The sequence below is a fragment of the Antedon bifida genome, chromosome 9 (assembly GCF_963402885.1).
Source record: "Antedon bifida chromosome 9, ecAntBifi1.1, whole genome shotgun sequence".
NCBI classification, from domain to species: Eukaryota; Metazoa; Echinodermata; class Crinoidea; order Comatulida; family Antedonidae; genus Antedon; species Antedon bifida.
This window is the reverse complement of record NC_136234.1, coordinates 20,986,020-21,011,713: the sequence shown is the minus strand read 5'-3', so window position 1 is coordinate 21,011,713 and position 25,694 is coordinate 20,986,020. Positions and strand designations below refer to the sequence as shown.

General features: G+C 33.4%; 3 protein-coding genes across 3 annotated transcripts in view; all 3 read right to left on the bottom strand.

The window, feature by feature from the left end:
- LOC144852130 (ral GTPase-activating protein subunit alpha-2-like) overlaps positions 1–4,459 on the bottom strand; it is a 35,427-nt gene extending 30,968 nt beyond the window's left edge. The window contains exons 1-3 of the mRNA XM_078709848.1: positions 4,270–4,459; positions 3,383–3,543; positions 790–847 (exon numbers count right to left, since the gene is read on the bottom strand). Coding sequence (XP_078565974.1) covers positions 790–847; positions 3,383–3,543; positions 4,270–4,405 — 355 coding nt within the window. The 5' untranslated portion in view covers positions 4,406–4,459. The remainder of the gene's footprint in view (positions 1–789; positions 848–3,382; positions 3,544–4,269) is intronic.
- Positions 4,460–20,569: 16,110 nt separating this feature from the next.
- On the bottom strand, positions 20,570–23,428 carry LOC144851766 (uncharacterized). Its single transcript, XM_078709369.1, has one exon. The coding sequence runs from the start codon at positions 23,370–23,372 to the stop codon at positions 20,958–20,960; it is 2,415 nt and encodes an 804-aa protein (XP_078565495.1). The 5' UTR covers positions 23,373–23,428; the 3' UTR covers positions 20,570–20,957.
- Positions 23,372–25,388, bottom strand: LOC144853003 (uncharacterized). Its single transcript, XM_078711058.1, has 4 exons — positions 25,300–25,388; positions 24,302–24,694; positions 23,728–23,784; positions 23,372–23,418 (listed from the first exon to the last, which is right to left on the bottom strand). The coding sequence occupies exons 1-4, from the start codon at positions 25,310–25,312 to the stop codon at positions 23,372–23,374; spliced, it is 510 nt and encodes a 169-aa protein (XP_078567184.1). The 5' UTR covers positions 25,313–25,388.
- Positions 25,389–25,694: the final 306 nt, after the last annotated feature.

The following is a 25,694-nucleotide window of genomic DNA, read 5'->3' as shown; positions in this document are numbered from 1 at the left end:
TCTACCATACAGTACTCAGTATGGAGGGTTGGCAAAACCAGTGTTTCTTTAGGTGGTCTGAATTCTACTATGCCAATTATTTTTAAGCTTAGCAATATTTTCTACCACCAAAATGTTTGTAACAAAGAAAGTTTACATTTTAAACCATAAATAGTAATAGTACATGGTATGGTACAAAAATAGCATACAGTACATTATTTATGCATCCAGTAGTTAATACATTAACCTTTGGACATTCATAGTAATTGATTGTCTAAATAAACTCAATTAATATTGGTCGGTAGTATTCAGTTGCCGCAGCTGGTACAATTGTTCACTGTATTATTGTGCTGAAGCCCTTTATGCTATCCTGTCCTGTCCAAGGTGTAAGTTCCAGACCCTGCTGGAGCTGCATTACAGTAGTTTGGTCCATACAATAAATTAAGGTTCATGGCAAAGCTTGACACCCACATATTCTTAGAGCCACTATAAGGCCCAATATTGGTCCAAAACGGTTTAAAGCAAATATACATTAGCGGGGAAAAATAGTTAGAAATGGGCCGATAATGGGCTGAGATTTAAAGGAATTTAATAGTGGTAAAGAAGTAAAGAAAAAGTGGTGGTAATACATTTTGTTCGCAGGCAGATCTAACATTGAATTTGACACTCTAAAATATCGTTGTTAGTATTTCGAAAAGATAGAATCTGCTAACCGACAATTTTACCTACGTTTACCTTACATTAAACAAAACCCTGCTAGGTCTACTACAGTATGTCTATATTATCATCACCCACAGTATAAAAACTCACCTATACTATTAAACTGCCACCTTTGATGAATTAAATCAGGCACAAATAGTAAGATTTTCTGAAAAAAAAAATACACATTAATAACAGAAGATGTAGGTTTGTTAATTCTCACTCCTAAGGACGATCATAGCAAATTGATCGAAACATTGAAAAACTCATCAGTTCTTTTTAGAACTAATATACCTGTTGTACCGCAAACTTTATACAACATTTGATTTCGCCATGCAAACTTTCAAACAATATATTACATTAAAATGTCTGTACTGTAATTCACAAGGATTGATGCATACCAGGGAAGTCCCTGTACATACATAATATTTTGTTTCAATTATAACATAGTCTGCACTATCATTATTATTATTATAGCAATAAAATCACAGGGGTTGCGGACACAAATGTGTTATGGCGCTCTGTTGCTGTCGCAACCCCTGGACCGCTTGTTGTCGAATAAAGAAATGAAAATGAAAAAATAAGTAGTCAATAAAACATGACAGCTGAATAGAGACTGCACTAGACCGGATGTTTCATTATTGTCTCTGGTAAAACAAGGATAAAAAAATTCTAACAATAACACGTTTTATAATTGTGATCTTTTAATATCTTCCATCATTACCCAGTGTAAAACCCCCATTTAATAGGAATTGTGTTATTTCATAATGGGTTAAAAATGGACCAAATAGCTACCAGGTCACTTGACCATTAACAAAATGGTAATTTGCATCATTTTCTAACATAGAAAAATAAAATAATTTGCAAAAAAAACCCTTTTATTTTTAGCATATAACAACAAATTTTAATTTCACCCGTTTTCCTTTTAAGAAATCTCCGCACCAAGTTGGGATTAACACTGTACAATGAAAGGGATAGATAAAAATGCTAATACGGACTTGAACCAGTTAGATACTGTCTGTAGTTAAACGAAAAGATGCCAACCACTACATAGTTTGGTTAAGTCAATCAATTATTTTTAAAGGGAATACAAATGTAAAACTGACCACCTCTATTTTGGTTCTTGACTAAGATGAGGGAGAGGGCCTTGTAGTTGTACAGTAAAAATATACCATGTACAAAAGTATGCACAGTACTATTACTAATACTATTGGGATTAATTAGTTAGAACCCTATTAAGATATCACTATTTAAATAAAGGGGACAACATACAATTTGAAATGATGGTCAACCCCTATTTAGAGGAAGACACCTTATTAAGGGGACGCTTGTCATGAAATGAAAGGGTAATAGGTTGTAACTAACTAACTTTATGTGACAAAAAAATGTGATGCGCCCATATATGGAAACGATGACATCATATCACTACCATATTAGGGCATATCACTACCATATTTGGGCATATCACACATTTGTGAGCTTAACAATAACAGTCATTCTCTATTTTGGGAACACAGTGCTATTACTGTAAGGGACACTTACTACTGTATTTTTACAATATACCAAACCCAATTATACCTAGATTGGATTTTGAACAGCAAACCTAAATGTTGGCAGCAGGAAATAAAAAGGTCAATTATTGTATCAAATGAAGCATAAATTTTATATTATTTTCAAGTTTTGCCTCTTTGTAAATATTGAATCAGATCATTAGAGTATACTTCAGCATACTTCCTTGTAACACATCCTCATCACCTTGTTAGGTTGGCCAATGCTAACCATACTAAATGGTAAATATCCTAATTCATATCGCAGTATCCTGTTTTTAATGATTCAAACAGCGTTTTTTGGCACATTTGAGAAAAAAGAACCATACAAGAAACCAGAACAAAAATTAAGTAAAACTAATTTTTAAGAAAATATTTTAAAGAAATTAGAAATGTTTTCATTCTATATGATAACCATTTATACTCTCTTGAAAATAAATTAATATATTTTTTTAATCCAAGTAAATGATGTTCAATAGCACAGGAATGCCTATCCATTTGTTGGGAAATTAAACACAGAGGGTGCTTTTCCAAATTAAAATATAGAGGGTGCAAATATACTTTCAAATTTTGTTGTCTCACGAAAACAGTTGGCAGGTATAAGGCATGTACAGGGGAAAGGGGAGATGTCAGAAAATGTTAGAAATTGTATGTAATTTGCATTAACTTTTATTTTACATAGCGATATTCATTGTCTGGGGAAACATTTAATATTATTAAATTAAGTTTTTTTCACTTGAATAGGGAGTGAGTCGCTGTTGCAGGATGGAAGTACAGTAATTACTGCCACAAGGTTTTAGAAGGAGTAAACAAATGTGGAAAAAGACCAACCACACCTAGAACAAATCTATAGTGTTATAACATTGTGACCATTTTGGATTCATTAAAAATACTTATTAAACAACATATTTATTATCAATGGTGTGTCAATTTCCGTCACTTTACCACCCAAACAACAATATCATAAACAACATGGTCAACAGGGTCATACAATTGACAAGTGCATAAAGAAGATGGGAGTCTTATAATGATTGATGAAATTGAGGAAATGAAGAAGAAAAAGTTAGGTGATGATACCAGGCAATGAACATAGGAACCACGATAGGATAATGTTTGCTCACTGAGCTAACAAAAATAATGAATGTATCAACTCCTACCTCAAATATATATAAAACTGAGTCTAATTCTTCTCTGTGAGTTCGGTGGGCTTTTTGTCGGAGTGTGGCTTCAACAGATATCAGGTTCTCATAAAAGATGTGATATACGTGAGAATAGTACTGCTCAAAAAATGATTTTGCTTCTGTGATGTCATAGTTCTCTGCAAATTGGAATAAATATAATATACTGGAATTCAATAGAGTTTGGAAACCAGTGTGATATTTAGTAATTGATATGTTTTATAAATAGTTTACAATTCATAAGATAAAATTGGTAACAAATCATTTTGATCTAATTTATGGTGAGTTAAAGTATAAGAGCCCATTTTTGAAAGACCTGATCATCTCACATCTAATTTCTATAGGCCTAAAAGGTAAGAGACTTTATGTTATGTTATGTAACGTTAAGATAAGAAGCCCATCACTGTATGTTTTTTAGTTTGTAATTTACAATCCTGATCGTTTTGTTGCTCCAATAGTCTTGAAAGGCCTAACAATATTGTATTCAGGCCTAGGTAGGCAAATTACTGTATTAAATATTAATTTAAATTAGGGCCTAGGCCCTAGTAGAGGCCTATAGCCTAGATAGGCCTAGGTAGCTCTAGGCCTAGGATAGGCCTACCAGAGGCCTAGGATAGGTGTAATTATAAATAGGCCTATTACTAATTTTAAAGCTTGGGTGGGATCAAAGCTTGCACATTGTTAACTAAGATCAGCCACTGAGTTTAGCTTGGACGAAAAATGCTTATTATGTGGTATCCGCCCATCTCTGAGCCTAGGTGGGGTTTCCAACATATCCTAGGCCCTAGGCCTAGCTAGCTAGACTAAAGCTGACGTGCCGAACACCACCAAGACCTCATCCAGAAGAGATAAACAAACCAACCTACCGAGGATAACACGGAGATGTTTGAGACGCTGTGAAGGATCTCTCTTGGGATCGAGAACTTTCGATGAAGACTTCTTTAAATCTCCATGAGCCTTTTTGCTTAGCATTTCTATAGGTTTTGCTAAAGAATTTAACATATTTATAGCTTTTTGACAATAATAATACACAGGACAAGTTGGTGGTATTCATCACGTAGATCGCTTCGCTGTGTGATCAAACACATACAGCAATGCGCATGTGTACAATATATAAGAAGTGCACCCTCAATGTAATAATAAGAAGCACTTGGCGTGCCAACGCGATCGACTCTACAGCTCAATATGTCGGTCGGTTGGTTGGTCGGTCGGTCCGTTGGTCGGTCGGTCGGTCGGTCGGTTGGTTGGTCGGTAAACACTAACTTGAGCACGCGACTGCAGCCATTGTATATGGCCTTGTTTACTTGTTTTTTCTAGTTTTGTGTTTTCCTGCTCCATTTGTGTGTAAAAATTAAATTTGGTTTAGGTATTTACATTTTTAGTCGCGTGGACGCGACTCTATAGTTCACTATGTCGGGTCGGTTGGTCTGTCTGTCTGTCTGTCTGTCTGTCTGTCTGTCTGTCTGTCTGTCTGTCTGTCTGTCTGTCTGTCGGTCGGTCTGTCGAAGGACGGTATAGGCCTACGGTAGGCCTTGTTACATTTACCTGTACTGGCATTTTAATCTTTATTAAACTTCCGAAGCAGTTTGTATGATATGAGCTCACTAATAATTACCACACAAGTCAGTAAAGCGTCCGGTAAAACTTATGCTTTGCAATGTAGGCCTAATAATGAAAAATGAAATTTATGCAGGGGAGGATTAGATTCATCTCAGCTGTATTTGTTTAACCAAGACTAGTATGGTCATATGTCGGATAAAATGTGGGCATGCTTCGGTCCCCGAGAAAAAGCCACAAACAATAGTAGAAAGAGTACACATTCAGATATTCAACAACTTTATTAACACGTCCAATACGATTTACACAACATCTAGCCTACATTGCATTGTTTTCAACTTATACAAAAATGTCTATAAATTTAGGCCTACAAAATGTACGTTATATATGTATATATTGAAATGTTCCACTTATTTCTAATAAACCAAAATTGAATTGAATACATAATTATAAAGGATTGTTTGTTTCTTAATGTGTTACTTTGATTTTAAAGGTAGGCTGTTTTATTGAAAGTATTTATGGCTTAAAATAAAATGTTAATCGTTCTTCTTTTTTGTTAAACCTACTGATTTAAAAAAAATTCGAATGTTAAAGTAATCTTAACATCAATTTGTATAGTCTATTGATAGTTACAAAACGATTGACGTCTTGTTAAATCCAATCACTACTATATCTTAATTAGTTTAAAAAGCTATACATTACTTGTTAGTTTTTCCTGTAAAATTATTTAAGGAGGTACCCATTTTCTAAAGGGTTGTATTATTGTGAAATACTAATGCTATTGAAGTTGTAAATGTACTCTTCTATTTGAACACTCGTTCAACATGCGAGCCGTTACGGTATTGGATAGATCGCAATTACGCATGTTAAGCCCTTCCAGGTTAGAGATATCCAATAAAGAATCCACTAAACTATCATCGAAACTGCGAAGATTATTATTGTTGACATCGAGCCATCCTAGTGCTAACTGAGCTCTTCTTCTTGAACACTCTCTGATCATTTCATTCATTATATTACCGGATATTTTGCTATTGCCCATTTCAAGTTCCCATAACTTAGGAGACATAATCAACAACGAACCAAGTAAAGTACCATCAATGTCACTGAGATCATTATTACTGATAACAAGTGAAACTATTGATAATTGAACTCCTCTAATTAAACACTCTCTGATCATATCATTCATTACGTCACCTGATAGATCGTTAAGTTGAACGTGACTCAATTTAGCTTCTATACCTAAAACGTGTGCAATAACTTTTCCCTTAGAAGCAGGCGTTATTTGAAAGCAAAAAGTATTTAAATCATCACGGGAATAGTCTATGCAATAAAGTTGCTTAATTAGGTATATAAAACGTTCATCACACTGTACATATGATCTAATGTGATGAATAAACATTCTTATGGAATTAGATATATCGCCAATGTGGTGATTTATTTCTAAATTCTTGCTATTAATGTCAACATCCAATTTATTTAAAACAGCACCCTTATGTTCGCTTTTAACAAATGTTAAATTACTCGGCAGAAAGCGATATGTTGATAAATTATTTGTAATCCAATGCTTTAAAAATAAATCGGCCTTTTCACCAAGAAAACCAACGGCAAACTCTCTTGCTACATTTAAATACTCACTTTCTCTTATTAGTTTCCATTCATTATCAATCAATGGTTCAAGCATGGACCTATCTAATTTATAGGTCCATGGTTCAAGTAATAGTCTTGCATCTTCTGTGCATTCAGCCTCCATACCTTCATTTTCACATAATTTGCACAAGTAAAATCCTACCAACGCCTCTACTATCAACTTGTGAGGGGGCATAAAAATTTTCTCAAAATTAGATTTTTCAATTGGTTTATCTTCATAAACAAATCCGAGCTTTAGAGCCATGTCACCCATAGGCCTATTGTTAGCTATCAAATCGTTTTCCGTTATTGAAAGTTTATTTGCTTTTATACTACTGTACATACACTTCCCTAGCAAAAGCATTGCATTTACATACTTAACTGGCGTTTTTTCAAATTTAGAAATCTTGGGAGTGTTTTCCTGTTTATTAATGAACTGATTCAAAATACTGGTGAATATTTCTTTGAAAAGGTCAGATTTATTACGAGGAAGACTGTCATTTACTTCCCGCAGATTACAGATTGCGAGAAGTAACATAGGATTTCTGCACATTGAATATGCCTCTGGATGGTCATGTAATTCTTTTATAAGGTATTTTCCCACTTCAGGTTTTTCGAAATACTCAAAGTGTTTGGTAATATAATTCCTTATACTATCTTCGTTGAAACCATTAACCCTTATGTGTACATCACACTTATCTATGAATGTGTCTATGTTTTCTGATCGTGATGTAATGATCACTGTGCTCTTTGCTAGTGTTTTGTTTGTGAAAAGATCAATTATGCTTTTATTATTAAATCTTAATTCATCTAAACCATCTAGCAGCAACACAATTTTATCATCATGGGTCATTAAAAATTCTTTAACGTGTTGCCTGTTGAAAGTTAGTTTCTTTATAATGAGATCAAAAATGTTTTCATCTTCCTCCAAATCTCTTAAATTAAAAAAAAATACTATTTTACCGTCGAAAATGGATTGGTCAGTAGCCCATTTGGAAGCTAACTGCCTTAAAATAGTGGTTTTACCTATACCGCCCTGTCCGTCTATAAGAGCTTTACATTTCGGTGTTGAGTTGATTTTATCTTCAAATTCTTGTAATGTTGTTTTTACGTTATCTTTCTTGGTTCCACTTTCTTTGAGTAGTTCAATATCATCAATAAACATCTCAGACATGTCAACACTTTCATTCATTATTGGTGGCGTAAATTTACTGGCCTGACTACACAATTTCTTTTGTCGTTCCTGCATACATTCTTCTATCTCTTCTTAAAATATAGGAAATAAAAATTTTGGAAATGTTATACTGCCCGGTAAACACTAAAATGTGCGCACGCGACTGTGTTTGTACACCATATTCGCTATTATTATTATTTGCTACTATAGGCCTATATTTGATTTTTTAAATCAAAATTTTAATTTAAATTACTGAAAAAAGCAAAAAATGTTTTGTGACTTTTGCCAGCAACAAAAATACTCTTTTAAGCCTATTTTTTTATAAAATACGTGAATATTTAAATATATATATATATATATAACTAATAAAGAACTTTTTAAAAGCATGTTTTCCAAAGAACTTTGCTCCTGGAACGATATTCTGTAATCTAGTATAGCATAAAAATAAATATAATAATTTCAATTAATAATGTCTTTGTAATGGCAAATGTGGTTATACTCGGTATCGTATCTTTTCAATAGAAAACGTTTACACATACACATATTTAATCAATAACATTTGTGTTAAATAACAGAATAGCCAAGGTAGGCCTATAATAATATGAAACTTACTGTAATTTTGTCTGACAGTGCTAATGGGAGAATTTGTTGGGGAACATTCTGGGGTCCAGCCTGTCTCTGTAATAATAATAATAATAATAATAATAATAATAATAACAATAATAACAACAATAATAATAATAATAATAATAATAATAATAATAATAATAATAATATTAATAATAATAATAATAATAATAATAATAATAATAATAATAATAATAATAATAATAATAATAATAATAATAATAATAATAATAATAATAATAATAATAATAATAATAATAATAATAATATAATAATAATAATAATAATAACAATAATAATAATAATAATAATAATAATAATAATAATAATAATAATTTTAATGAAACAATACCAGCGCCTTTTCTGCGCGCGTCAAAATATCAATAGTAATGAACAAATTACTTAAATTATTGGTAAACACAATACCTCTCTTCAGAATAGGAACGGCCTGTTTAAGTTCTAATCGTTCCAATTCTTTAATAAATTCCGCCATCGTTGCTAATGTTATGACTTGTCTACGCTCCAGATCTGTAATCATAGCCCAACTATCTTTATATTTCTTCAATGGTGTGTTGTATAGTATATCAATCTTTGATACATCACGTGATGTGTCGAGACAACTTCCAAATCGAAGTAAGTTCTGCCTGTAAACTGTGAACCTCCTAGTAATTGGGGCTCGTTTGTCAATTTTGGGAAATGATGGTATCTTTTCTCTAAGTTTCCGCTCAAGAGAAAATTCTCCTGTTAACTTAATGATATCATGTAAGAGAGTAAGATCTTGGTAACTGATTTCACTAGTTGTGTCCAATACATTCAACAGATCTATTGTTTCCGATATTTCTAATATTTTATTCCCTTTCACGAGATCTCTTAACAGCACTCTTAACATACCAAGTTGATCTTGATCATCAAAATGTTTGGAAAAAATAAATTTCACAAGTTGAAAATCTTTCAGCGATACTTCTAAAAAGAAATGTACAGTATTAGAAAAATAGATTTAGATTTAGTCTGAAGTTATGACTTTTTTCTTTTGTAATTGACTGTTAAATTGTAGGAATATTTTCCTTTCAATTGTACGTTGAAAATCATCGTCCAGTGATGTGACCTAATGACAGATTTATACTGTGCTTCCTATTGTATTTTTAATACAACATTTAATAACCAGATATTCTTGTGTTTTTAGTCGCGTGGACGCGACTCTATAGTTCACTATGTCGGTCGGTTGGTCGGTCTGTCTGTCTGTCTGTCGGTCTGTCTGTCGGTCTGTCTGTCGGTCCGGTATCACTATGCGTTTTATCGCTTTCTGAACTTATCTTGATATCAGTTTAATCTAGCTATGTCAATTTTTCACAGAATATTCCTTATGGCCAGGAATTGATGTGGTTATGTTTTCACGGTGCGCAATAAAAAATTACGCGGTCTACGCACGATTTAACGAAATCACGTTTGTAATCATATCTTCACAACCATGAATCACAATTAAATAAAATTTGGTACTCATAAATTTCAGGGCATAAATCATCATATGGCAATACAATTACGTGCGTAGCGCATGTAACGCATGCGTACGCGCGCTTAAAATTTTCAAAATTTATTTTCGATGAAATAAGAGTACCTTTCAGGCAATTTTAAGCGTTTACAAAATTGCCATAACTGCGCAGATTTTTGCGCGCGCACTGCGCGTTAAATGTTATTGCGCACTCTTTTTGCCCGATTTCTGTTTTCTTGACTTAACTAGAAATTACGTTATACGAGCACGTCAAAAGTGACAGGCTACGCACGTGTAAATTAAAAAAATATAAATGTTTTTAAACATTTCAACATTTTTAAACATGTTCAGTAATTTCGGTCAGTATAGTTCACTATGTCGGTCGGTCGGTCTGTCTGTCGGTCCGGTATCACTATGCATTGTAGCACACGACTTAATGGCTGTTGGCCTTGTTTTATATTACAGCTTTAAATCGTTGACATTTCAATATACCTGGTATAAAGTAAGTTGTAAATGCTACTTTATCAAATCTCACCTGGTTTTGTTTCAACACATTGTTGCAATTCTTGCTTGTCTTTACTAGGTCTACATGACAGCATGTCTTTTGAAGCTGAACTGTGATCCTCTGATCTCTCTGTTAAAAAAAATAAAATATTACTACATGTTTACAAAAGCAGATAAGTATCGGCATTCTTGTAAAGTTACCCTCCGTCAATAACTGCACTAGTGAATGTTGTTTACTGTCTAGGCTATATATCAATTTGTTATTTTAAATATCTTTTGAATTTTTTTAAATAATGGCTTCCTGGGTTTTTACCGGTATGTATACCGACATTCACTATCGATGGTGGTCATGTATGGAACGATCTACCAAAAGAAATGAAAGAATCTTTAAATTATTTTAATTTCAAATCAAATTTAAAAAAAATTGTCTTCGCAAGGTAGATCCTCACTATTTTACCATTTTTGCTTGAATCCCAGAAATTTCAGAAATGTTCTCTCTTTAGACAATTTTATTACTATATTTGTAAACATGTTCTGAACAATTCATTTTATATTTCCATTTTATTTTTCACTCCTTTTTAACATTGTAAATATTGTCTGTCCTTGTATTGTGATTTTAAAGTTTTATTGTAAGTTTTTTTTAAATGTCTTTTATGAATGTTTTTAATCTATTGCTAAATAAACAGTACCATATGTAAAATAGGTGCAATATCTATACCTGATATGTTTTTATCCTGTCTAAATATGTTTTAAATAAGTAAATAAAATAAAATATACAGGATCTCAAATCAATGCATAACATTAAGTGTTAGTTAATTTAAGTGAATAATTCTACTTTGAAACAAACGTTGCATGACCATGAATAAAACAGACGGATGTAACATTACAATGTTTCATAATTCTTATTTATATGTTGATTCTTCTATAAAATGTTATGATAATATTTGTCTGAAAATGTGTTATTGACTAGTCTAGTTTTACTAGTTAAAATTTCAACCACACCTTTTTCTAAGACGATCTGTTTGCATATGTCTTTGTCCCAATCGTTTAACACTTGCACTGTCTCCAGTGTAAGTGGTACCACAGCATCCCTTGATAATTTTATCGCAATTAACTTTTCTCTCTGAAGTGTGTTGTTCGACACCATTTTCTCAATGGCTCCTACTGCACTATACTTGTTATCGTCCGCCGAATTCGATGCCAATCCAATTAAAACTTTCTTGCATCTACTCATTGGTTCAATTAAGTTTTTTATTTGAAATGTCTTTTTTGTAAAATATTTGGCCTTTGTTTTTATACATTCAACAGCAGGGCTTTCTTTCTTGAGATCTTGCAACATTTTTTTTTCCCACTCCCTATCATTACTTATGATGTAAAAATCAAATTCTTTATCTGAAAATAAAAGACAAACTGTTTGGCCCATCATTCTCGCTCAGGGTTACAATAAATCTTTAATAATCTATAAATTAATACCATTACATTCTGATTAATTGTTTAACTGTTTTAAATACCTGACCCTGCCATGTTGACAACTTAATTTTCGGTATTCTTTTCTGAAAAAAAAAAAAATTTCGATAACTTATGTTTCGCTGTTTCTTTTTCATTTATTACATGATTGCAATGGTGTTCTATGGAGGGAGTGCAGTGCATTGTATTTTAGCTTAATACATAAAGATAAGCAAATCCTATGTACATTTGTTTATATGAATTATCATTTTTGAGAAATTGGTATTAGGTGCTGTCGACAATCCGTTCTTGTGAACCTAATTGTGTTGACACTAGAAGTTTCAAGGGACTTTTATATGAACAAGTAACAATTGTATGACCGAACTTTACTATGAAGCATTATGCAATACCTAAATAATCTATATTTATCTATCGTTCAAATAAATGTTTTAGGTTAATTTAATTTTTAAATGTAATTATCAGATAGGAACGATTAGATTGAATGTCTGAATGCATAAACGTTATGTATACCATTACTTATCATCTAAATACACAGTTACCAGTGGTAAAGATAAACAATAACCTTATTATTATTATTATAATAATAATATTAATAATAAAATTATAATAATATTATTAACAAACAGTCAACAAAATATGAATTATATGTCTGATAATGTATTACCTTCGGTTGATAATTAAGGCCTAATCATTGACAAAAGTTTCTCTGAATTAATAATCTTTGAAAAAGCCGCTATCGGTAATTGGTCATTATTGTGTGGACTTGCTATCTTTTATTCTAGGAGATAATGGGTTTATTTTTGTATAGGTACCTGAGGTTATAAACCTCATTGTAAATATTAAAATGAGGTTTATAACATCCGAAATTCTTTATCTAACCAGCCATCATCTATTTTCGAAATATATTTGAAAGCGATTTTATAATTACCGTATCTCTTAGTGTGTGTGCAGTCGCTGTGTTTTTACCATGTTTATTAAACGAGACGATAAAAGACACCAAGCTGATAAACTTTACATGTCTGAAGATTAAATTGTCACACCAATAATTGCAGTGAGAAAAACTAAAGCGTGGTTCCCACTAGCCACGCAACGTAACGCAACGTTAGCAAATGCTCTTCTAATAATTGTGTTTGCCCCCGCCTGCGTGAAATCAAACCTGCGATGTTTGCAGCATTGTTGCGTTGTCGGTTTCCACTTGTGATTACGCAATTAATACTGCACTTTGCGTCGATACGTCGCTGCGTTGCGTTCTAGTGGAAACCACGCTTTAAGCAATACTATGATCATTGCCTGGTGAAGTGGGGGAAGATTGATGAAAAAAGCTTACGGTGGAAACAATAAAATCTTTGGCAGTTAACACATCCAATTAATTGATAAATATATATTATAATGTGCACGTTTTGAAAAATGGATTGTTTAATGATTAATTAGTCTTACTAGATTATTTTCAGCGTTTTATTAGAGTTGTAATACAGTAAGGTAGTCAGGGATATTTTCGAGTATTTACGACTATTCTTTGCTGAAATAACAATAATGAGGTCGAATGTCAAAACGTTAGAAATAGAACTTCATTCATTGTTGAACAAAGCATGGATTAAAGAATAGAAGGAGGCCTATGCATCAGTTTGAGATCAAAGCTTTCATGACTCTAACCGACAGAGCGTGGACCGACCACAATGTTACAAAATAAACACAGTTAATTAACGGTCGCACACAACAACGAAACGGTCTATCCATTATTCCATGGTTTAACCTAGACAAAATTAGAACAGCATTTATTGTTGCTGTAGGTACTTCCTAAGACCCATGAATAACATATTAACAAGGCCAATACACATGGCTGCAGTCGCGTGCTCAAGTTAGTATTTACCAACCGACCGACCAATCGATCGATATAGTGAGCTGTAGAGTCGCGTTGCACGCGAAAATGGGGAGATGAAGAAAAATAGCTAATTTGAATATAACTAAAATGGCCGTTTTCTCTCAATTATCAAATATCAGTAATAAAGCGTCTGATTCTTGTTTTAAGAAAAACTATTAATTTGAAATTGAGATTCGAACCCGGGACCTTCTGGTTGATATGCAGATGTTAAACCACTGGGGCTTTCATGGTATTGCTCAAATTCGATTGCACAGCGACTCTTAACACTCTCGGAGTGGTACGGCGGAACAGCGCTATAGTCACTCAATTGTACGCACCGTACGTGCACCAGAGATCAAATTGATACGCCTTCATCTTTCAGTATTTTTATTCACGAAGCGGGATCTCCAAAGAGATACTTTTATATATATAAACACAACAGGCACAGAACAAATTTAACTGCCCGGCGATATACTGAAAATGTATTAATTAATTTGAAACGATAAGACGAGGAAATCTGTGAGAACATTATATATACATATAGAAGTTTTAGTTTTATCATTATGTAAGCGCTCGCAAAAGATTAAAAATAGGCCTAGCTTTCGCTAATAATCGATATTTGACACCTTAAACTAACAGAAAGGACTAAATATTTAGCATATATAAAGTGTAAGTTTATATTAAAAATATAAATATATAAAATCAACACCTTATAAAGCGTGTGTCACTGTTACTTTAAATAATTTATCTTTAGCAATAGCAATCTATATTGATAACAATGTAAACCATACAAACGTGTTAGTATCATTTAGTATTGTTCATACATTATATTATTAAAATTGACAACGTTACACTAGTGGTGTAATATCCGTAAAATTGTGTACAAAATAATTGGCATACCTCTCTTATAATTAACATAACATAATTTAGTTCGTTTTTAATTTTTTTTAAATACTATTGCGTCAAGAAGCTAATTTGTCCTGGAAAAAATATACTTACATTAGCCTACAAATCACGTGTTTCGTTCGTGCTAACTACGTAGTGAGACCCATAACAGTAAAATAAATTGTTATTTTTTATTTTACAAAAATGGAAGAAATGTTAATGTGTATTAACTTGTAAGTTTTTAAAGTCTTTCTTTTGTGATTATGCTCAACCGATATAAGTTTAAAAGCAGTGTTTCCGGACATCGTTTCAGGCTAGTAACGCATGACGCATGGGCAGCAATCAAACTCCAAATCACAACATTATTTTTGTTTATGTAAGGATATTTTTTTCCTTTATTTTTCCTTCCTCAACCTTAACTGGAAACTGAGGAAATTGTGATCAGGCCTTCTTAGACCCATGGCAGTCAGCAGTGCGGCGCCTACCAGATCAGCACACAGGGAGACGATTCCTAATTTTAAGGTGCACTATATGTACGTCCCAACCGAAAGACGAGGAAACGAGATTAAAGCTTATAGAGGATGAAATCAGTATGGTACAGATATTATCATTACACCATCACTCTCCGGTATATACAGCACCGGACGCTATTCCCAGAAGGCCTTCCATCCAAGAATACAACTGGGCCCAGTGTTTCTTTAACTTCGGTGATATCTGACGAGAACCGGTGTTTCAACGCAGTATGGCCGCAGTACCAAACCAACAACATCGGCATAGGTTAGGATATGATAGGACAGTTATTACTGTACTAATCAGTTCTGTGCCATAATAAACAAGGCCATATACATGGCTGCAGTCGCGTGCTCAAGTTAGTGTTTACCGACCGACCGACCAACCGACCGACCAACCGACCGACATAGTGAGCTGTAGAGTCGCGTTGCACGCGACTAAAAACAAAAATATCAAAATACAATTGTGCAACTAACCTTGCGGTGTAAAATTGGTATTAGCTGTCGACAATCCGTTCTTGTGAACCTTGTGTTGACACTAGAAGTTTCAAGGGACTTTTATATGAACAAGTAACAATTGTATGACCGAACTTTACTATGAAGCATTATGCAATACCTAAATAATCTATATTTATCTATCGTTCAAATAAATGTTTTAGGTTAATTTAATTTTTAAATGTAATCATCAGATAGGAACGATTAGATTGAATGTCGTTTGAATGCATAAACGTTATGTATACCATTACTTATCATCTAAATACACAGTTACCAGTGGTAAAGATAAACAGTAACCTTATTATTAACAAACAGTCAACAAAATATGAATTATTTGTCTGATAATGTATTACCTTCGGTTGATAATTAAGGCCTAATCATTGACAAAAGTTTCTCTGAATTAATAATCTTTGAAAAAGCCGCTATCGGTAATTGGTCATTGTGTGGACTTGTTATCTTTTATTCTAGGAGATAATGGGTTTATTTTTGTATAGGTACCTGAGGTTATAAACCTCATTGTAAATATTAAAATGAGGTTTATAACATCCGAAATTCTTTATCTAACCAGCCATCATCTATTTTCGAAATATATTTGAAAGCGATTTCATAATTACCGTATCTCTTAGTGTGTGTGCAGTCGCTGTGTTTTTACCATGTTTATTAAACGAGACGATAAAAGACACCAAGCTGATAAACATTACATGTCTGAAGATTAAATTGTCACACCAATAATTGCAGTGAGGAAAACTAAAGCGTGGTTCCCACTAGCCACGCAACGTAACGCAACGTTAGCAAATGCCCTTCTAATAATTGTGTTTGCCCCCGCCTGCGTGAAATCAAACCTGCGATGTTTGCAGCACTGTTGCGTCGTCGGTTCCCACTTGTGATTACGCAATTAATACTGCACTTTGCGTCGATACGTCGCTGCGTTGCGTTCTAGTGGAAACCACGCCTTAAGCAATAATATGGTCATTGCCTGGTGAAGTGGGGGAAGATTGATGAATAAAGCTTACGGTGGAAACAATAAAATCTTTGGCAGTTAACACATCCAATTTATTGATAAATATATATTATAATGTGCACGTTTTGAAAAATGGATTGTTTAATGATTAATTAGTTTTACTAGATTATTTTCAGCGTTTTATTAGAGTTGTAATATAGTAAGGTAGTCAGGGATATTTTCGAGTATTTACGACTATTCTTTGCTGAAATAACAATAATGAGGTCGAATGTCAAAACGTTAGAAATAGAACTTCATTCATTGTTGAACAAAGCATGGATTAAAGAATAGAAGGAGGCCTATGCATCAGTTTGAGATCAAAGCTTTCATGACTCTAACCGACAGAGCGTGGACCGACCACAATGTTACAAAATAAACACAGTTGAATTAACGGTCGCACACAACAACGAAACGGTCTATCCATTATTCTATGGTTTAACCTAGACAAAATTAGAACAGCATTTATTGTTGCTGTAGGTACTTCCTAAGACCCATGAATAACATATTAACAAGGCCATAAACATGGCTGCAGTCGCGTGCTCAAGTTAGTATTTACCAACCGACCGACCAATCGACCGACATAGTGAGCTGTAGAGTCGCGTTGCACGCGAAAATGGGGAGATGAAGAAAAATAGCTAATTTGAATATAACTAAAATGGCCGTTTTCTCTCAATTATCAAATATCAGTAATAAAGCGTCTGATTCTTGTTTCAAGAAAAACTATTAATTTAAAATTGAGATTCGAACCCGGGACCTTCTGGTTGATATGCAGATGTTAAACCACTGGAGCTTTCATGGTATTGCTCAAACTCGATTGCACAGCGACTCTTTAACACTCTCGGAGTGGTACGGCGGAACAGCGCTATAGTCACTCAATTGTACGCACCGTACGTGCACTAGTGATCAAATTGATAAGCCTTCATCTTTCAGTATTTTTATTCACGAAGCGGGATCTCCAAAGAGATACTTTTATATATATAAACACAACAGGCACAGAACAAATTTAACTGCCCGGCGATATACTGAAAATGTATTAATTAATTTGAAACGATAAGACGAAGAAATCTGTGAGAACATTATATATACATATAGAAGTTATTCAAATTACTTTGTTTTATCTAACATTATGTAAGCGCTCGCAGAAGATTAAAAATAGGCCTAGCTTTCGCTAATAATCGATATTTGACACCTTAAACTAACAGAAAGGACTAAATATTTAGCATATATACAGTGTAATTTTATATTAAAAATATAAATATATAAAATCAACACCTTATAAAGCGTGTGTCACTGTTACTTTAAATAATTTATCTTTAGCAATAGCAATCTATATTGATAACAATGTAAACCATACAAACGTGTTAGTATCATTTAGTATTGTTCATACATTATATTATTAAAATTGACAACGTTACACTAGTGGTGTAATATCCGTAAAATTGTGTACAAAATAATTGGCATACCTCTCTTATAATTAACATAACATAATTTAGTTCGTTTTTAATTTTTTTTAAATACTATTGCGTCAAGAAGCTAATTTGTCCTGGAAAAAATATACTTACATTAGCCTACACAAAACAAATCACGTGTTTCGTTCGTGCTAACTACGTAGTGAGACCCATAACAGTAAAATAAATTGTTATAAAAATGGAAGAAATGTTAATGTGTATTAACTTGTAAGTTTTTAAAGTCTTTCTTTTGTGATTATGCTCAACCGATATAAGTTTAGAAGCAGTGTTTCCGGACATCGCTTCAGGCTAGTAACGCATGACGCATGGGCAGCAATCAAACTCCAAATCACAACATTATTTTTGTTTATGTAAGGATATTTTTTTCCTTCCTCAACCTTAACTGGAAACTGAGGAAATTGTGATCAGGCCTTCTTAGACCCATGGCAGTCAGCAGTGCGGCGCCTACCAGATCAGCACACAGGGAGACGATTCCTAATTTTAAGGTGCACTATATGTACGAGGAAACGAGATTAAAGCTTATAGAGGATGAAATCAGTATGGTACAGATATTATCATTACACCATCACTCTCCGGTATATACAGCACCGGACGCTATTCCCAGAAGGCCTTCCATCCAAGAATACAACTGGGCCCAGTGTTTCTTTAACTTCGGTGATATCTGACGAGAACCGGTGTTTCAACGCAGTATGGCCGCAGTACCAAACCAACAACATCGGCATAGGTTAGGATATGATAGGACAGTTATTACTGTACTAATCAGTTCTGTGCCATAATAAACAAGGCCATATACATGGCTGCAGTCGCGTGCTCAAGTTAGTGTTTACCGACCGACCGACCAACCGACCGACCAACCGACCGACCAACCGACCGACATAGTGAGCTGTAGAGTCGCGTTGCACGCGACTAAAAACAAAAATATCAAAATACAATTGTGCAACTAACCTTGCGGTGTAAAATTGGTATTAGCTGTCGACAATCCGTTCTTGTGAACCTTGTGTTGACACTAGAAGTTTCAAGGGACTTTTATATGAACAAGTAACAATTGTATGACCGAACTTTACTATGAAGCATTATGCAATACCTAAATAATCTATATTTATCTATCGTTCAAATAAATGTTTTAGGTTAATTTAATTTTTAAATGTAATCATCAGATAGGAACGATTAGATTGAATGTCGTTTGAATGCATAAACGTTATGTATACCATTACTTATCATCTAAATACACAGTTACCAGTGGTAAAGATAAACAGTAACCTTATTATTAACAAACAGTCAACAAAATATGAATTATTTGTCTGATAATGTATTACCTTCGGTTGATAATTAAGGCCTAATCATTGACAAAATTTTCTCTGAATTAATAATCTTTGAAAAAGCCGCTATCGGTAATTGGTCATTGTGTGGACTTGTTATCTTTTATTCTAGGAGATAATGGGTTTATTTTTGTATAGGTACCTGAGGTTATAAACCTCATTGTAAATATTAAAATGAGGTTTATAACATCCGAAATTCTTTATCTAACCAGCCATCATCTATTTTCGAAATATATTTGAAAGCGATTTCATAATTACCGTATCTCTTAGTGTGTGTGCAGTCGCTGTGTTTTTACCATGTTTATTAAACGAGACGATAAAAGACACCAAGCTGATAAACTTTACATGTCTGAAGATTAAATTGTCACACCAATAATTGCAGTGAGGAAAACTAAAGCGTGGTTCCCACTAGCCACGCAACGTAACGCAACGTTAGCAAATGCCCTTCTAATAATTGTGTTTGCCCCCGCCTGCGTGAAATCAAACCTGCGATGTTTGCAGCACTGTTGCGTCGTCGGTTCCCACCTGTGATTACGCAATTAATACTGCACTTTGCGTCGATACGTCGCTGCGTTGCGTTCTAGTGGAAACCACGCCTTAAGCAATACTATGATCATTGCCTGGTGAAGTGGGGGAAGATTGATGAAAAAAGCTTACGGTGGAAACAATAAAATCTTTGGCAGTTAACACATCCAATTTATTGATAAATATACATTATAATGTGCACGTTTTGAAAAATGGATTGTTTAATGATTAATTAGTCTTACTAGATTATTTTCAGCGTTTTAATAGAGTTGTAATACAGTAAGGTAGTCAGGGATATTTTCGAGTATTTACGACTATTCTTTGCTGAAATAACAATAATGAGGTCGAATGTCAAAAACGTTATAAATAGAACTTCATTCAATGTTCAATGTTGTTTAGCATATATACAATATAATATTATATCAAAATATAAATAAAATCACCACCTTATAAAGCGTGTGTCACTGTTACTTTAAATAATTTATCTTTAGCAATAGTAATCTATTGATAACAATGTAAACCATACAAATGTAACAAAAGTAATTAAAATGATTAAAAATCTAAACTAGATATAGTTTGCAACAACTACAATAGAACAAAAGCAACTTCTATTACTAACAAATTAGACCATTCATGAAGTAAATGATTAGAATCAAATCATCAATATTTCTATCACAACCGATCGTATCTCTACAAAACATAAGTCAATTTCAGAAAAAAAATGAGATGTTTTCATAAGAGTAACGACGACATATGATTATAGAAAAAAAAATCAGGTTTATATCGATAACAATAATTTAGACATTCTATACGTGCACTCATACAACATATGCTATGGTAATAACTAAACGATTTCAATCAGTATGAACTACAGTACAAGAATTTCTTTCTTGAGAACTATTCATATATAATTGACAAAATTAAGAAAATATTGTCGAGTTCATGTTGTTAGATTTAATGTACATTGCCGGCCGTTTATATAGTAAATGTAGCATTTATTTGAAATAAAAATATGTATAAAATCTTCTAGTTGAAATATGTGATACATTATCGACTATGAACGCGTTCATAGTCGACTACTACTACTAGTTCATGAGCTAATATAATTCCTCTATTTGAACACTCTGTGAGCAAGCATTGGATTCCGTTACCTGCTAAATTGCAATTATACAATCCAAGTCTCTTTAGTTTAGGAGACAGGTTCAACAAAGAGATGAGTAAAGTGCTATCAATATTGCTGAGGTCATTACCATCGACATAGAGATCGCCTAATGCCAATTGAATTCCTCTATTAGAACATGTTCTGACCATTTGATTCATTACCTTACCCGATATATTGCATTTACACATGTACAACCTCGTCAGCTTAGAAGACATAATGAACAGTGAACACAGTAATGTACCATCCATTTTTCTGAGCTTATTATGATCTATATTTAACTCTTCCAATGCTAATTGCACTCCTTTATTTAAACACTCTGTGATCATGTGTTTTATTTCTCCTCCAGATAGATTACAATTACACATTTCAAGGACCTTCAGCTTTGGAAACGTAATCAATAAAGTAGCATCTATGTTTCTGAGATTGTTATCACTGATTTCCAACCATTGTAATGGCATGGCTCCTCGATTTGAACACTCTCTGACCATGTGGTTCATTACCTTACCTGATAGGTTGCAGTCATACATTTTAAGTTTCAACAGATGAGGAGACATAATCAATAAAGAACTCAGTAAGCTACCATTAATGTTATGGAGATTATTACCGCTGATATCAAGCTTTTCTAATACTAATTGAACTCCTATATTTAAACACACTCTTATCGTGTGCTTCATTAGTTTTCCCGCTATGATGTGGACCTGGTTACATTTAGCTTCTATGCCTAAAATGTGTGCAATAGCATTTGCCCTACCGGCCAATGCCCTCTTTTCACAAAAGGATTCTACCTTATCTTGGTAATATTTCATACAATACAGTTGCCTAAGTAATTGTATGAAATGTCCCTCAACATGTACATGTGGACAAATGGAATGAATAAACAGTTTTATGGAGGTAGATATATCATCAATATGTTGACTTATAGCTAGGTCTTTATTGGTCATGTGGTCGATTAGTGCACCTACCACAACATCCTCATGTTCGCTTTTAACAAACTTCAAATTACTCGGTAGAGAGCGATATGTTGATAATTTATTTGTAATCCAATGATTAAAAAATAAACCGGCTTTCTGACCAAGAAAACCAATTGCAAACTCTCTTACAGTATTAAGATGCTTACTTTCTCTTATTATCTCCCATTCACTATCATCCAATGGTGCAAGTAATTGTCTCATATCTTCATCACATTCATTCTTCATACCTTCTGTTTCACATAATTTGCACAAGTAAAATCCTACCAACGCCTCTACTATCAACTTGTGAGGAGCCATAAAAATGTTTCCAAAGTAGGATTTTGAAATTGGTGCATCTTCATACACAAATCCTAATTTTAGGGCCATGTCAACCATATCTTTCTTAGCTTTCAAATCTTCTTTCTTTATTGAAAGTTGATTTATTTTCAAGCTGTTATACATACACTTCCCCAACAAAATCATAGCATTTACATACTCTGTTGGAGCATCTTCAAATTTAGACATCTTTTTGTACGTGTCTTGTTGTTTGTTAGACTGATTCAAAATACAGCGTAATATTTCTTTAAAGAGGTCAACCTTGTTATGAGGAAGATTTTCATTTTCTTCCCATAGGATGCATATTAAGAGAAGTAACATTGGATTTCTGCACATGGAATGTACTTCGTCTTTGTTAGTGGCCAATTCTTCTCTAAGAGATTTTCCTAATTCTAGTTTTCTTAAATAACTGAAGTGTTTTTCAATGTACTTTGCTATTCCCTGATTATTAAACCCCGTAACTCTTATATGTACATTACACCTCTTTCTGAATTCATCTATGTTTTCTGATCGTGTTGTGACTACCACAGTACTCTCTGTCAGTGTCTCCTTTGTGAACAGACGAATTAGACTTTTATTATTAAATCGTAACTCATCTAACCCATCTAACAACAAGACAATTTTATCATCATGAGTCATCAAAAACTCTTGAACCCTCTTTGAACCTTTTGGAATTTGTGTGTTCCTGTTAAAATCTTTCATATCCAGTTGCTTTGTAATGAGACCGAAGATGTCTTCATCTTTATCTAAATCTCTTACATTAAAAAGAAATACTGTTTTACCTTTAAAATACGATTGATCAGTAGCCCAGTTTGATGCTAAACGCCTTAAAATAGTGGTTTTACCAATACCGCCCTGTCCCTCTATAAGGGCTTTACATTTAGGTGTTGATGTGATGATATCTGCCACATCTTTTATTGTTGATGGTTTGCTGTCTTTCTTGTTTTCACTTTCTACGAGTAGTTCCATATCGGTAAACATCTGAGACATGTCAACTTTGTATCTATCATTCATTATTGCTGGTGTAAATATACTGGCCTGGTTGCACAATATCCTTTGTCTGTTAAGTAGATATTCTTCAATCTTTTCTAATTTTTGTTGTTGAAAGTAAAACATATTTAGGATTTAAGTTGGCCACTGTCGTCATGGTCATTCTTATTAAGTATCATTAGTGACATTTTGAATATAGGCCTACATGTATTTCAATTTATATTAGAATGTATTGACTGCAGGTGATCTAGAGGTTCCAAGGTGAAATTTATTTGAGTATATTTGTTATCATTTTCACAAAAATAAAAAAAATAAACGCTTTCCTTAAAATAAACTCGTCCACAGAAACCCTATTTTAATATGAACTGAACTAACTTACCTGTGTCTGATTTGGTTGGCACGTTCTTCATAACCGAACAATGGGACTCCAATTTATCTGTAAATATTAACGGATAAAATCTTACGGTTCAATGCTTCTAAGATTTTCCCGTCAGTAAAACATGTTATGTCAATGGGGACAGCAGATACATGATGATGGTGATATGGAGACGTAACATGTCTACCATAGAGCCCAGTGGCGCAGTTTTGGAGTTTCCAGTGGCTTAAAGAAATGGATGAATAAAGATTTGTGGCAAATGGACCCTACATATAACGTCCATAGTGAATTCATCATGTTTTGATCATTTAGTGACACAGTACTCTCTAATAGTGTTTCCTTTGTGACAAGACGAACTCGACTTTTATTATTAAATCTTAACTCATCTTAAAACGTTTATAGAACAAATAATGAATGTTCTGTATTCGTTGAAAGATTTACTGTAATTAAATCCACCACGTGACTATTTCACTCTTTCTTTGGTCATCTCTTTAAAATCAAATATTGATTAAGTCTGTTTTCAAAATAACCTAAGCAAATCATTTTACGTATTTGTTCATAAGTATTATAGACATACCTTGGTGTAACAGCTGTATCAGTTTTAGACATACATCTCCATCAAAACTATTAACTTCTTGAATTGCTTCCAAGGACGCTGGTATCACAGCATCTCTGGTTACTTTAACAGGAATCAACTTTGCTTGATCCAGTGTGTTACTGTCTAACATTCTTTGAATAGCTGTTGCCACAACAAACTTGACCATATCGGTCTCAGATTGCGATACAAAGCCTACTACAACTTTCTTTGATTGTTTCATGAGTTCTATCATACTGTCTATTTTAAATTTTCCAGGTTTTCTTTCTCTTCTCGTGGCACATTTAATATCTGGTCGTATTCTTTGTAGATCTTGTAACATCTTGTTTTCCCACTCGACATGGTCACTTAATATGTAAAAATCATAGTAACATTCTGAAAGCCAAAAGTATTAAAAAGGTACTAAAGAATCACATGCATTAGTACTGTCGTTCGGTACTTTTCATGACACATCATGTAGATAATCCGTGGGTTCTGAAGATTATATGGATTACTTGATAACATAGCACCCGATCGTACGTTGTCATGTCTAGCGACGATACTATTTTCACTATATAATAGCAATGATATATTAAAGTACCAAAGATGTTGGCCTAAAAGTTACTGTAAGGTTATGCACTATTCAATAATGTTCATTATAAATATATCAAATAGATGAGGTTGAGTAATTTGAGAAAATTAAATACTAATCACTGATATATCAGCAAACTGTCTAACAAGCGTTAGTCCATGGTTAGCATTGCTTCTACATTCATCTAGAATGATGCAAGGTAAAGCTCTGTCTACACTATGAAACTAATTTTACAACAAAAAGTGTCATGTGCCAAATATGGTAGTGATATGACGCCATTATATCTATCTATATGAGCACATCACATGTCCATGTTTTTGTCACAGAGTAGGCCTACTATCTAACCCTAATAGTAGCCTAGTTTATAAACATGTAATTATTTAAATAGAGTAAATTAATGTTTAAATACCTGTTTCTGCCATGTTGTCAGGGTCAATTTTCTGCGTTTTCCTTTGAGATTCTATAATTAGACTTCCAAAGCAGAGTAGTTGACAAACACTGTACAAACTACAATAAAGGAGATATGCCTATGAACAGGAAATGTCGGTTTTTGTGTTTTTATTGTACAATACCAACAATACAACGTTACAACATACACAAAGCATGCATAATGTCGGAAGAGTCACGATTAGGATTAATATAGATATCCTGAGAGGAGGGCCAAGGGTTCCTAAACCAGGGCGTCGGCCATAACTGGTCCTGATACTTTAAATTGGAGAGAGCTAGGTGTTATTTTCAGCATTTAAATGTCTCTTGATTCGATACTCCATGCGATATTAAAAGCATACAATCGTTGCATTAGTC